General features: G+C 67.8%; 2 protein-coding genes across 2 annotated transcripts; one reads left to right on the top strand and one right to left on the bottom strand.

Moving 5' to 3' along the window:
- Positions 1–45: 45 nt before the first annotated feature.
- LOC310890731 (E3 SUMO-protein ligase ZBED1-like) lies at positions 46–3,742 on the bottom strand. The gene is made up of 3 exons (XM_083853058.1): positions 3,439–3,742; positions 3,194–3,352; positions 46–2,180 (listed from the first exon to the last, which is right to left on the bottom strand). Exons 2-3 carry the CDS (start codon positions 3,339–3,341, stop codon positions 196–198), a joined length of 2,133 nt encoding a protein of 710 aa, XP_083709184.1. The 5' UTR covers positions 3,342–3,352; positions 3,439–3,742; the 3' UTR covers positions 46–195.
- A 660-nt stretch (positions 3,743–4,402) lies between these two features.
- On the top strand, positions 4,403–13,184 carry NAPA (NSF attachment protein alpha). The gene is made up of 11 exons (XM_083853060.1): positions 4,403–4,563; positions 6,446–6,525; positions 6,620–6,736; positions 8,870–8,916; positions 9,049–9,126; positions 10,756–10,811; positions 11,680–11,764; positions 11,842–11,946; positions 12,042–12,110; positions 12,425–12,475; positions 12,764–13,184. Exons 1-11 carry the CDS (start codon positions 4,466–4,468, stop codon positions 12,863–12,865), a joined length of 888 nt encoding a protein of 295 aa, XP_083709186.1. The 5' UTR covers positions 4,403–4,465; the 3' UTR covers positions 12,866–13,184.

Raw genomic sequence — 13,184 nt, 5'->3', positions numbered from 1 at the left:
CGCTCCTTCCCTCCCCGGCCTCAGCCCCCGGCCTCGCAGCGCAGCAAGGGCCGAGCAGAGCTCCTCGCCGAGCCCCGCGCGCCTTCGCGCCTCCCCCCGAGCTCGCTCCTCGCCGCGGGGGTCGCCGGAGCGGCGACGAGGAGGCGTGGGCGGGAAGGCGGAGCAGCGCCCGGGGCCACGAGCTCCGCGCGCCCGCTAGCGCGGGTTTCGCTGCCCGCTCCTCCTCGGCTCCAGCAAGTCGAAGTTCTGGTGGAGGAAGAGGATTTGGTGCAGGTTCTCCGGCGCCAGCACGGCCCGGCGGTGCTGCAGGGCGCTCTCGCCGGCGGCGAAGGCTTGGTCGGGCGGCACGGCGGTGGCGGGCACGGCGAGGTACTGCCTGCTCAGCCTGGCCACGGCCGGGAAGCGGTGCTCGTTGCTCCTCCACCAGTCCAGCGGGTCGGTGCTGCGCTTGCAGAGCGGCTCCACGATGTAGTTCTCCAGCTGCTGGTGGATCTCGGGCATGCTCTCGGTCGGGTCCTCGCCCAGGAGGATGTCGTACATGCTGTGCGACGGGGCGCCCGCGCTTCGCTCCTTGGGGGCCTCGCCCTCGGCTTTGTACCCCGAGCCGGGCGCCCGGGAGCGGGCGCCGGGCGGGGACTGGTGGCCGAAGGCCTGCGACAGCATCGTCTTGACCCTGCGGTGCAGCTCGCTTCTCAGGCCGGGGCTCAGGAACCTCAGCTCCTTGAAGCGCGGGTCCAGGAAGGAGGCGATGACGGCCGGGCTCTCCAGCACCTTCTCCTCCTCGGCCAGCCCCCAGCGCCGCGTCAGCTCCGCGCGGATGTTGCCCACCACCGTCCTGACGGCCGCGCCGGCCTCCTCCGCCTGCTGCCCGATGGCGGCGACGATGCCGTGGACGCAGGGCATGAGGGCGGACACGGAGGCGTTCTGCTCCTCGCGCAGGAAGGAGGCGGCGATCTTGATGGTCCTCAGCACCGCCACCAGGTCCTGCAGGAGCTTCCACTGGTGGTCGGCCAGGCTCTGGACGGCCGCCGCGCCGCGGGGGTGCTCCTCCAGCACCGACAGGATGGCCCACTTGAGCTCCAGGAGGCTCTCGCACATCTCCATGGTGGTTATCCAGCGCGAGCCCGCGTCCAGCACCAGTTTCAGCTGGGACTTGTTGAGGGCCTCCAGCTTGCTGGTCAGGCAGCCGCTGGCCTTGGCGTCCCGCTCGAAGAACCTGACGATGCCCCGGGCGCCGCTCAGCGCCTCCTGCACCTGCTCCACCTCCAGCCCTGCCTCGATGCAGAGGTGGAGGACGCGAGCGGCGCAGCAGAGGCCGGCCCAGCCGTGCGCCGCCGCCGCCGGCGGCTGCGGGCTGTCGTGCACCACGCAGAACACCGCCTGGCTGGGCAGCCCGAACTCGGCCAGCACGGCACGCAGCTTCTCCCCCAGAGCGCCCTCGCCCTCGTCCCGGCGCGCTCGCTGCGTCTCCATCAGGCACCGCGCGCGCCGCCACTCGCCGTCGATGAAGCTGGCGGAGATGCTCAGGTAGCTGTGGCCCAGCCGCGACGCCCACCGCTCCAGGCACACCACGAGGGCCTGCGCCGTCTGCAGGTAGCGCTCCACGCGCTGCTTGACCGCGCCGTAGCGGTGCCGCAGCATGCCGGCGAGCCGCGCCGGCGCCGGCAGGGCGAAGGCGGGCTCCAGGTAGCCGAGGAGGAGCCCGAAGCCTTTGTCCCGCACCACAGAGAGCGGGTGCAGGTCGCGGAAGATCATCTCCAGCACCAGCTCCAGGATCACCTCGGCCCTGGCGTCGGAGCAGGGCGCGCCGTGGTAGGGGCCGCTCTCCGGCGGCGTCTGCCGCGGCCGCTTCGCCTCGTGCACCGCTGCCTCGGGCTCGGGGCTCTGGTCGTCCTTGAGCTGCGCCAGCGGCGTGTCGCGGATGCTGTGCTTCCTCACCAGGTGCTCGCGCATGGTGGTGGTGCTGTTGTGGAAGGAGAGCTGCTTCTTGCAGACGTTGCACTCCACGTAGGCGTCGCCCAGCTTGGTGTAGTAGTTCCACACCTTGGACTTGCGGCGGTCGGCGTAGAGCCCGCCGCCCGCGCCCTCCTGCCCGCTGCTCTTCTCTCTGCGCCGCCGCGCCGCTGCCGGCCCCAGGCTGGCCGCCACGCCGTACGTGCCGAAGGCCGCGGGGACGTCCTCTGAGGGCAAGCACAAACAAAGCCATTGAGCGTTCCTCTGGGGGTGAGCACAGGCCAAAAAAGTCAGCGTTTCCGAGGACCAACGCGCAAGACTCAACGCTTCTGAGGACCAACGCGCAAGACTCAACGCTTCTGAGGACCAACGCGCAAGACTCAACGTTTCTGAGGACCAACGCGCAAGACTCAACGCTTCCGAGGACCAACGCAAACCGAAAGCCTCAGTGTTTCTCTGAGGAAAAACGTGACACCGACGTGAACCAAAAACCAACGTTCTTTGGAGGAGAAGGAAACCAAAACACTCAACGTTCCTCCGAGGACAGACGCGGCACCAACGCAAACCGAAAAACGACGTCCTGAGGACCAACACGAACCAAAAAAGGTTATTCTGAGGACAAACGCAAAAAAATTAAACGTGAACCCAAAAAATTCAACATTCTTCTGAGGACCACCGTGAACCCAAAAACTCAACGTTTCTCTGAGGACAAACACAAAAACTCCACGTTTCTTTAGGGGCAAACGACACCACCATAAACTGAAAAATTCAGCGTTTTTCTGAGGATCACCATGAAGCCAAAAACTCAACGTTTCTCTGAGGGCAAACACAAAAAAAATTCAATGTTTCTTTAGGGGCAGACGACACTGACGTAAACCAAAAAATTCAATGTTCTTCTGAAGCCCACCATGAACCCAAAAACCTCAACGGTCCTCTGAGGACAGGCACAAAAACTCAACATTTCTCTGAGGACCAACGGGGACCAAAAACCTCAACATTTCTCCGAGGACAGACCCAAAAAAATCAACTTTCCTTTGAGGACAGATACAAAAAAAGTGAATTTTCCTCCGAGGACCACCACGAACCCCAAAATTCCCCGTTCCCCTGAGGACCGGCCACCCCAACCCCCTCCGCCTCCTGGGTGCTTCTCCAGCCCTGCTGCTCGGACGGCGCCGCGGCCCCCGTAGGCGTGCCTGGGGTTGCGTTTTTTGGGGGAAACGAGCCCAAAAGGCGCACGTACCGGGCAGGGTCTGCGGGTAGGGCTGGGCGGCGAGGGGCAGCGGCTCGTCGGCCGCCTCCTCCTTGGGCCGCGGCTCGCCGCCCTCCTCGGCCTTGGGGTGCCTCTGGGAGAAGGGAGCCGGGCGCCGGGCGCTCGCCTCCGCCGCCATCGCCTCCTGCCCTGAAATTGGGGGAGAAAACGTTAAAAACCCCGCCGGGAGTGCGGAGCCGGCTGCAGCCGAAGCCCTGGGGACGCGGCGGTCGTACCCAGGCGGACGGCCGGACGCCGCCGCGGAGCCGGCTCGGGAAGGGATCCCCCGCGAGGGAGCGTGGCTCGTTAGCCACTCGGCTCGTCAGCCGCTCGGCTCGTTAGCGTCTGGGTTCGTTAGCCGCTCGGCTCCGTGTCCGGGCAGCGCTTCCCTTTCACCTGGAAGTGCTGCGTGCAGGGCTCCTCTCAAAAGTTCCCGCTGGGAAGGAAGGAGGCTGCCCCCAGCCACGCACCGCGCCTCCGTGGGAGGCTTGCGCCGGGTTTTCGGGGGGGGATTTGGGGCGAATTTGGGGGGATTTGGGGAAATTGGGGGTGGGGTGGGGGAGGGGGGCGTGGGGGGGTTGTCGGTCGCTGCATCACCGGCTCCCACCCCCTGACAGAGGGGTGGCGGCGTGAGGTCGGGGCCGTGATGTCAGCGCTGTGGCCGTGATGTCATCATGCTCTCCGTGATGTCATCGCAGTAGCCATGATGTCATCACGGGTGTCGTGATGTCATCGCGGACGTCATGATGTCATCGGGGAGGTCATGATGTCATCATGCTGGTCGCGATGTCAGCACATGGGTGAGCGGAGCAGCTCCGCGCCCCCCCTCCCACCCCCAGCCCCTCTTTGCAGCCTGACCCCCGCCTTCCCTTTGGGTCAAAATCCCCGTTTTTTATCATTTTTCTTCATTTTTTAATATTTTTTTTAGAGGACAAAATAGCCACTTTCGGGCCCACGGTGCCCAGCCTTGGGCAGGGCCCTCCGCCCCCACCTGGGGAGCGCGTCCCCATTCCCCTCCCCTAACCCCCCCCGCCTTTAATTACCCCCCTTTACCCTCCCTCCCTAATTAACCCCCAATTCCCCCTCCCCTCCGCTAGGGGGCGCCGCTCCCCTCCACGCACCCGGAAGCGCCGCGGGCTCTCTCTCCCCCCACTCCCCCCTTCCACGTGACCCGCGCGGGCAGCCAACGGGAGCGCCGCGCCGGCGTCACGTGGCGGGGGCGGCGGGGTCACGTGGCGGGGGCGGCGGGCAGCGGCGGCCGCCATGGAGCCGGCCGGGAAGGAGCGGGAGGCGCTGCAGCTGCTGGCCGAGGCCGAGCGGAAGGTGCGGGGCGCGCACTCCTTCCTCGGAGGCCTCTTCGGGTGAGCTGGGGGGGGGCTGGGGGGGCTGGGGGGGGCTGGGGGGCGGTTGGGTGTGTGGGGGGGGTTGGGGGGGGTTTTGGGGGGGCTTTACGGGGGGATTTGGGGGCTGGGAGGGGTGGGGGGGGTTTAGGAGAGGGGTGGGGGGGGTTTGGGGGGGCTGGAGGGGGGCTGGAGGGGTTTTGGGGGGCTGAGGGGGGTGTGGGGGGGCTGAGGAGATGTGAGGGGGGCTGAGGAGGGGGTTGGAGGGGTTTTGGGGGGGGCTGAGGGGGGGTTGAGGGTGTGGGAGGGGGGCTGGAGGGGCTTGGGGGGGTTTTGGGGGGCTGAGGGGGCTGTGGGGGGGCTTTGAGGGGATGTGGGGGGGCTGAGGAGGGGGTTGGAGGGGTTTGCGGGGGCTGGAGGAGTGTGGGGGGGGCTGAGGAGTGGGTTGGAGGGGTTTGGGGGGGCTGGGGGTGTGGGAGGGGCGCTGGAGGGGTTTGGGGGGGCTGAAGGGGGTGTGGGGGGGCTTTGAGGGGATGTGGGGGGGGCTGACAAGGCGGTTGGGGGGGGTTGGGGGGACTGGGGGGGTTTGAGGGGGGGCTGGCGGTGTGGGGGGGGGTTGAAGAGGGAGTTTTGTGGGGCTGGGAGGGGTTTGGGGGGGGCATTGAGGGGATGCAGGGGGGGCTGAGGAGGGGGTTGGAGGGGTTTTTGGGGGGGCTGGGGGGGCTGGGGGTGTGGGAGGGGGGCTGGAGGGGTTTGGGGGGGTTTTGGAGGGGCTGAGAGGGGCTTGGGGGCATTTCGGGGGGATTTGGGGTGTGATGGGGGACTGAGAAGGGTTTTGGGGGCTGCTGGGGCGGTTGGAGGGGTTTTGGGGGGGCGGGGGGGTGGGGGTGTGGGAGGGGGGTTGGAGGGTTTTGAGGGGCTTTTTGGGGAGGTTTTGGGGGGCTGAGGGGGGTTTGGGGGGCTGATGGGGGTGTAGCAGGCCTTTAGGGGGGATTTGGGGGCTGGGAGGGGTGTGGGGGTCGCTTCGAGGGGATGTGGGGGGGCTGAGGAGGGGGTTGGAGGAGTTTGGGGGGGGCTGAGTGGGCTGTGGGGTCATTTCGGGGGGGTTCAGGGTGTGATAGAGGGACTGGGGAGGGTTTTGGGGGCCGCTGGGGGGGTCGGAGGGGTTTTGGGGGTGGCTGGGGGGGGGGGGGTTGAGCAAGTCTGAGGGGGTTTGGGGGGGCTGGGGGTTGCTCTGAGGGGGAACTTTGGGGGCTGAAGGGGGTTTGGGGGCATTTGGGGGGATTTGGGGTGGGGGGGCCTTTGGGTGCCTTTGGGGGGGATGTGAGGGGGCTGGGGGGGTTGAAGGGGCTTTGGGGGGGGGCTGATGGGGGATTGGAGGGGTTTGGGGGGTGCTGAGGGGCTTTTGGGGGGGGCCATAGGGGTGTGAGTGACACTTGCAGGGACCTTGGGGAATTGTTGGGGGGGCTTTGGGGGGGCTTTGGGGGTGCTGAAGGTGATCTGGGGGGGCTGCTGGGGGCAATGGGAGGGGCGGGGGGGGGGTTAAACCCCAAAAAAGGGATAAAACCTTGGGGGGGGGGGGGTGCTGAAAACCCCCAAAAAAGATAAAATCCCGCTGGTGAGCTTGTGGCTGGGGGCGGCTCCATCTGGGGGGGGGGGATTGGCCCCCCCAGACCCCCCCCCTTCTTCTAGGGCCCTCCCCAGACCCCCTCAAATCTCCTGCCCCCCCCCCCCACCGCTATAACTTTAATTTTGGGGAGCAGGGGGCTGGGAGCCCTTGACCCAAATTACCCCCGGCTGGGGGGGGGGGGGCTCGGGGGGCGGCCTCATGCAGGGCAGTGCTGGGACCCCCCCCGACCCCCCCAACCCGCCATGACCCCCCCCCGTGCCCCCCCCCCCGCAGGGGCTCGTCGCGGATGGAGGAGGCGTGCGAGCTCTACGCCCGCGCCGCCAACATGTTCAAGATGGCCAAGAACTGGAGCGGTGCGTTTTGTTTTTGGGGGGGGGTCCTGAGGATTTGGGGGGGTGGGGGGGGGGCTCCGTGGCCCCCCCCTGAGCCCGTGCCCCCCCCCCGCAGCCGCTGGGAACGCCTTCTGCCAGGCGGCGCAGCTCCACCTGCAGCTGCAGAGCAAGCACGACGCCGCCACCAGCCTGGTGGATGCCGGCAACGCCTTCAAGAAGGCCGACCCCCAAGGTGGGGGGGCCGGGGTTTGGGGGGGGGCTGGGGTTTGGGGGGGCTGCCCCGGTTCCGGGGTGCCCTGGTTCCGCGGTGCCGTGATTTTGGGGTGCCGGGGTTTGGGGGTGTCGTGATTTGGGGGGGCTGCCCCGGTTTTGGGGTGACCCAGCTTTGGGGTCCTGTGGTTTTGGGGTGTCATGATTTGGGGGGGCTGCCCTGGTTTTGGGGCGACCTGGTTCCAGGGTGCTGTGATTTCAGGGCACCCCGGTTTTGGGGTGCCCTGGTTTGGGGGCATCATGATTTGGGGGGGCTGCCCCGGTTTCAGGGCGACCTGGTTCCAGGGTGCTGTGATTTTGGGGTGCCGGGGTTTGGTGGTGTTGTGATTTGGGGGGGCTGTTGCGGTTCAGGGGTGACCTGGTTCTGGGGTGCTGTGATTTTGGGGTGTCATGATTTGGGGGGGGTGACCTGGTTGCAGGGTGCTATGATCTCGGAGCACCCCAGTTTTGGGGTGCCGTGATTTTGGGGTGCTGGGGTTTGGGGGTGTTATGATTTGGGGGGGGCGACCTGGTTCCAGGGTGTCGTGATTTTGGGGTGTCGTGATTTAGGGAGCTGCCCCGGTTTTGGGGCGACCTGGTTCCCGGGTGCTATGATTTCGGGGTGCCTTGGTTTGGGGGCGTCATGATTTGGGGGGGCCGCCCCGGTTTCGGGGCGACCTGATTTTGGGTCCCTGTGGTTTTGGGGTGCCCTGGTTTGGGGGTGTCATGATTTGGGGGGGCTGCCATCGTTTGGGGGCGACCTGGTTCCGCGGTGCCGTGATTTTGGGGTGCCGGGGTTTGGGGGTGTCGTGATTTGGGGGGGCCGCCCCAGTTTCGGGGCGACCCGGTTTTGGGGTCCGGTGGTTTTGGGGTGCCCTGGTTTGGGGTGTCATGATTTGGGGGGGCTGCCCCGGTTTTGGGGCAACCTGGTTCCGGGGTGCTGTGATTTTGGGGTGCTGTGATTTTGGGGTGTCATGATTTGGGGGGGGTGACCTGGTTGCAGGGTGTCGTGGTTTTGGGGTGTCGTGATTTAGGGGAGCTGCCCCAGTTTTGGGGTGCCCTGGTTTGGGGGCGTCATGATTTGGGGGGGCTGTCACGGTTTTGGGGCAACCTGATTTTGGGGTCCTGTGGTTTGGGGGTGCCCTGGTTTTGGGGTGCCATGATTTGGGGGGGTTGCCCTGGTTTGGGGGCGACCTGGTTCCAGGTTGCTGTGATTTTGGGGTGCCGGGGTTTGGGGGTGTCGTGATTTGGGGGGGGCTGCCCCGGTTCCGGGGCAACCCGGTTTTGGGGTCCTGTGGTTTTGGGGTGCCCTGGTTTGGCAGTGTCATGATTTGGGGGGGCTGTCACGGTTTTGGGGAGACCTGGTTCTAGGTGCCATGATTTTGGGGCACCCTGGTTTTGGGGTGCCGTAATTTTGGGGTGCCCCAGTTTCAGGGCACTGTCGTTTGGGGGTGCCCTAGTTCTAGGGTGCCCCGATTTCACAGTGCTTTGCTTTTGGGGTTCCCTGTTTTTGGGGTGCCCCAGCTTCAGGGCACCTTGGTTTTGGGGTGCCGTGATTTGGGGGCACCCTGATTTTGGGGTGCTGTGATTTCAGGGTGCCCCAGTTTTGGGGTGCCAGGATTTGGGGGGCCCCTTGCTCCGTCCCCCCTCAATTTCCCTCCCCGAGCTTGTTCCGGGTCCCTTTTGGGGGGCGTTTTTGGGGTCCCTTTTGGGGGGGCGTTTTTGGGGTCCCTTTTGGGGGGGCGTTTTGGGGTCCCTTTTGGGGGGGCGTTTTGGGGTCCCTTTTGGGGGGGCGTTTTTGGGGTCCCTTTTGGGGGGGCGTTTTGGGGTCCCTTTTGTTTTTTTTGGGGGGGTCCCTTTTTTCTTTTGGGGGCGCTTTTGGGGTCCCTTTTGGTTTTTTGGGGGGGTCCCTTTTTTTTGGGGGTCCTTTTGGCGGCGTTTTTTTGGGTCCCTTTTGGGTTTTTTTTGGGTCCCTTTGGGGGTCGTTTTGGGTCCTTTTGGGGGGCGTTTTGGAGCAGACGCTGAGGGGAGGCCGGGAGGAGGAGGAGGAGGAGGAGGAAGGCCGGGAGCGGCGCCCCCCCGCAGCCCCCCCCCAGCCCCCCCCGTGTGTCCCCAGAGGCCATTAACTGCCTGATCCGGGCCATCGAGATCTACACGGACATGGTGAGTGGGGGCACGCTGCTGGGGGGGGGCGGGGGGAGGAGGAGGAGGCTGGCGAGGCCGAAGGCTGCCCGCGGCCCCCCCGGAGCTGCGTGCCCCCCCCCGAGCTGCGTGCCCCCCCCCCCGTGCTCGCAGGGCCGGTTCACCATCGCGGCCAAGCACCACGTCGCCATCGCCGAGATCTACGAGGCCGAGCTGGTCGACATCGAGAAGGTACGGCCCGGGGGGGGGGGCGGGGGGTCCCGAGCTCCGGGGGGGCTCCTGGGGACCCTGAGCTCCCCGGGGTCCCGCAGCTCCCCGGGGGACCCCAAGCTCTGGGGGGTCCCTGAGCTCCCCGGGGGTCCCGAGCCCCAGAGGTCCCCCAAGCTCTGGGGGGTCCTGGAGGACCCCGAGCTCCAGAGGGTCTCAAGCTCCCTGGGGGTCCTGGGGGACCCCGAGCTCCCCGGGGGGTTCCAAGCTCTGGGGGTCCCCGGGGGTCCCCAAGCTCCTTGGGGGTCCTGGGGGTCCCTGAGCTCCCCGGGGGGACCCCAAGCTCCCGGGGGTTCCAAGTCCTGGGGGGGCCCCAAGGTCCTTGGGGGTCCCTGAGCTCCCTGGGGGTCCTGGGGGACCCCAAGCTCCCCAGGGGGTTCCAAGCTCTGGGGGTCCCCGAGCTCCCCGGGGGTCCCCAAGCTCCCTGGGGACCCTGAACTCTGGGGCACCCCAAGCTTCAGAGGGTCTCGAGCTCCCTGGGGGACCCCGAGCTCCCCGGGGGTCCCTGAGCTCCCCAAGGTCCTGGGGGGACCCCAAGCTCCCAGGGGTTCCAAGCCCTGGGGGACCCCAAAGTCCCTGGGGGTCCCTGAGCTTCTGGGGGGTCCCTGAGCTCCCCAGGGGTCCCCAAGCTCCCTGGGGGTCCTGGGGGTCCCTGAGCTCCCCGGGGGGACCCCAAGCTCCCGGGGGTTCCAAGTCCTGGGGGGACCCCAAGCTCCAGAGGGGCCCCAAGGTCCTTGGGGGTCCCTGAACTCCTGGGGTCCTGGGGGACCCCGAGCTCCCCAGGGGACCCCAAGCTCTGGGGGTCCCCGAGCTCCCCAGGGGACCCCAAGCTCCCTGGGGGACCCTGAACTCTGGGGGGACCCCAAGCTCCAGAGGGTCTTGAGCTCCCCGGGGGTCCCTGAGCTCCCCAAGGTCCCCAAGCTGCCCAGGGGGACCCCGAACTCCCGGGGGTTCCAAGCCCTGGGGGGACCCCAAGCACTGGAGGGGCCCCAAGGTCCTTGGGGGTCCCTGAGCTCCCCGGGGGGTCCCCAAGCTCCTCGGGGGACCCCAAGCTCCCCTGGGGACCCCAAGCTCCAGAGGGTCTCGAGCTCCCTGGGGGACCCCAAACTCCCTGGGGGGTCCCCAAGCTCTGGAGATCCCGAGGGGTCCCCAGTCTCCTGGGGGGGGGTCCCCAACCTCCAGAGCTCCCCGGGGGGTCCCCAAACTTCCCGGGGGGTCCCCGAGCTCCCCGCTCTGGGTCCCCATCGCGGCGCTGCCCCCCGAACCCCGCCCTGCCCCGGGGTGCGCGTTGCCCCCCCCCCGCCCCGTGTCCCCGTCCTGCTGGCAGCGGGCACAGCGCCCCGAATCGGGCCAAAAAACGGCAAAAACGGGTTTTCCTCTGCGGGGGGAGCCCCCCCCGTCCCCCGTTCTGTGCCTCCTCTTGGCCGCGCTCCCCCGCGCAGATGGCAGCGCCCGGGGGGGGGGGGCCGCGGGGGCGGCTCGGAAGCGCGCCCGGGATGGGTTTTTACGGATTTTTGCCTTTTTTATATGATTTTTATCACCCCCTGTTGCTTTTTTGGGGGGAGCTGACCCCGTTTTGTGTCCCCCCCCCAGGCCATCGCCCACTACGAGCAGGCGGCCGACTACTACAAGGGGGAGGAGTCCAACAGGTACGGGCCCCAAAAAACCCCGGTCTGGCCTCAAAACGGGGGCCGGGCGCCGGTGCTGAGCGCGCTGAGCACCCCCGGCGGGGGCCTGCTGAAGGCGGCCGTGTGGCAGGGCTCCAAAAAAGCCCTTTTTCACCCTAAAAATGGGTCGGGGGGGTGCAGGGTTGGGGTGAGCGGGATGGGGGCGCAGGGAGGTGGTTGGGGTGAGCGGGGTGGTGCTGAGCGCGCTGAGCCCCTCTCCCCCTGCCCCTCCTGAAGCTGACCTTGCTCCCGCGCCCCAAAAAACCTCTTTTTCACCCTAAAAATGGGTCGGGGGTACACGGGGGGTGCAGGGTTGGGGTGAGCAGGATGGGGGCGCAGGGAGGTGGTTGGGGTGAGCGGGGTGGTGCTGAGCGTGCTGAGCCCCTCTCCCCCTGCCCCTCCTGAAGCTGACCTTGCTCCCATGCCCCAAAAACCTCTTTTTCACCCTAAAAATGGGTCGAGGGGATGCGGGGGGTGCAGGGTTGGGGTGAGCAGGATGGGGGTGCAGGGAGGTGGTTGGGGTGAGCGGGGTGGTGCTGAGCGCGCTGAGCACCTCCCCCAGCTCCTCCTGAAGCTCACCTTGCTCCCGTGCCCCAAAAAACCCCTTTTTCACCCTAAAAATGGGTCGGCGGGGGGGGGGGGAGGTGAGGGGAGATGGTTGGGGTGGGGGCGCGGGGCTGCGGTCGGGTGCTGCTGAGCCCTTCTCCCCCGCCTCCTCCTGAAGCTCACCTTGCTCCCGCGCCCCAAAAAACCCCTTTTTCACCCTAAAAAGGGGCTCGGGGCGGGGGGGGGAGTGGTGCTGAGCGCGCTGAGCTCCCCCCCTTGCCCCCCCCCTTGCCCCCCCCCCCAGCTCGGCCAACAAGTGCCTGCTGAAGGTGGCCACGTACGCGGCGCAGCTGGAGCAGTACCAGAAGGCGCTGGAGATCTACGAGCAGGTCGGGCCGGGGGGGGGGGTCCCGGGGCCGGGGGGGGGTCCGGGGGGGGGTCCTCAACGCCGTTGCCCCCCCCCCAGGTGGGCACGAGCGCCATGGACAGCCCCCTGCTCAAGTACAGCGCCAAGGAGCACTTCTTCCGCGCCGCGCTCTGCCACTTCTGCGTCGACATGCTCAACGCCAAGGTGGGGGGGGGGGCACACGCACGGGGGGGGGGGGCGCGGTGCTGGGGGGGCCGGTGCTGAGCCGTGCCCCCCCCCCGATTTATGCCCCCCCCCAGCTGGCGGTGCAGAAGTACGAGGAGATGTTCCCGGCCTTCTCCGACTCCCGGGAGTGCAAGCTGCTCAAGGCGAGATGGGGGGGGGCGGGGGGGGGGGCATGATGAGGCCCCCCCCCAATCCGTTTGGGGCCCCCCCCATCCATTTATGGCCCCCCCCATCCATTTGCCCCCCCCCATCCATTTTTGCACCCCCCCAATCCATTCCCCCCCCCCCACTCCCCAAACCTGCCCTGGGGGAGCCCCAAAGCAGCAAGGCTCTGTGTGTGTGTGGGGGGGGGGCACCCCCAGACCCTGCCCCCTCTTTGGGGGGGGGGGGCGGGGGGGCGCTGTGCCCCCCCCCATTTTCCTGTGTCTGATTTTTATCCCCCCCCCCCCCCCCGCAGAAGCTGCTGGACGCCCACGAGGAGCAGAACACCGACGCCTACACCGACGCGGTAGGTGCACCCCTGGGGGGGGCAGCCCCCCCGTGTCCCCCCCCCACCCCAAAATGCCCCCCCCCCCCTGAAATACCCCTCCCCACCCCAAAATGCCCCCCCCGTCCCCAAAAAATCCCCCCCTCCCAAAAAATCCCCCCCCTCCGCCTATCATCTCGCCACCTTCCTCCCCCCGGTTGGCTCTGGGGGCTGCCGGTCCCGGCCCAGCGCCCCCCCCCAACGTGCCCCCCCCTCCCCAAAATGCCCCCCCCTCCCTAAAATGCCCCCCCCCCAAATGCCCCCCCCCAGGTGAAGGAGTACGACGCCATCTCGCGGCTGGACCAGTGGCTCACCACCATGCTGCTGCGCATCAAGAAAACCATCCAGGGCGAGGAGGACGACCTGCGCTGACCCCCCCGCGCCCCCCCCCTCCGGGACCCCCCCCCGGGGACCCCCCCCGCCCCCTGCTTCGCGCCCCCCCCCTGTAAAAATCCCCCCCCCCCATATTTAATTGCGCACCGCCCCGGCGGCAGGCTGGGGGCTGAGCCGCTCCCCCCCCCGCCGAGGGGGGGTCCCCAATTCTCTGTGCCCCCCCTCCCGCCCCCCGGGGGGGGGCTGCAGCCCCTTGGGGGGGGGGTGGGGGGGGGGGGGGCAAAAGTCCCCCCCCCCTTCCTGCCCCCCCCCCCCCCCACTTTGTGGTGGGGGGGAGGAGGAGGATGGGGGGGAGGAA

This window comes from Anser anser, assembly GCF_964211835.1.
Source record: "Anser anser genome assembly, contig: HAP1_SCAFFOLD_34, whole genome shotgun sequence".
In the NCBI taxonomy this organism is placed as follows: Eukaryota; Metazoa; Chordata; class Aves; order Anseriformes; family Anatidae; genus Anser; species Anser anser.
The sequence above is the reverse complement of the archived record's forward strand: the minus strand, read 5'-3'. Positions and strand labels throughout refer to the sequence as shown.

Excerpts from the sequence above, each read along its gene's own strand:
- LOC310890731 (XM_083853058.1), bottom strand. The coding sequence starts at position 3,341 with ATGGCGGCGGAGGCGAGCGCCCGGCGCCCGGCTCCCTTCTCCCAGAGG. Across the intron at positions 2,181-3,193 it reads CTACCCGCAGACCCTGCCCG|AGGACGTCCCCGCGGCCTTC; the intron begins GTACGTGCGCCT and ends GCTTGCCCTCAG.
- NAPA (XM_083853060.1), top strand. The coding sequence starts at position 4,466 with ATGGAGCCGGCCGGGAAGGAGCGGGAGGCGCTGCAGCTGCTGGCCGAG. Across the intron at positions 10,812-11,679 it reads AAGGGGGAGGAGTCCAACAG|CTCGGCCAACAAGTGCCTGC; the intron begins GTACGGGCCCCA and ends CCCCCCCCCCAG. Across the intron at positions 12,111-12,424 it reads GGGAGTGCAAGCTGCTCAAG|AAGCTGCTGGACGCCCACGA; the intron begins GCGAGATGGGGG and ends CCCCCCCCGCAG.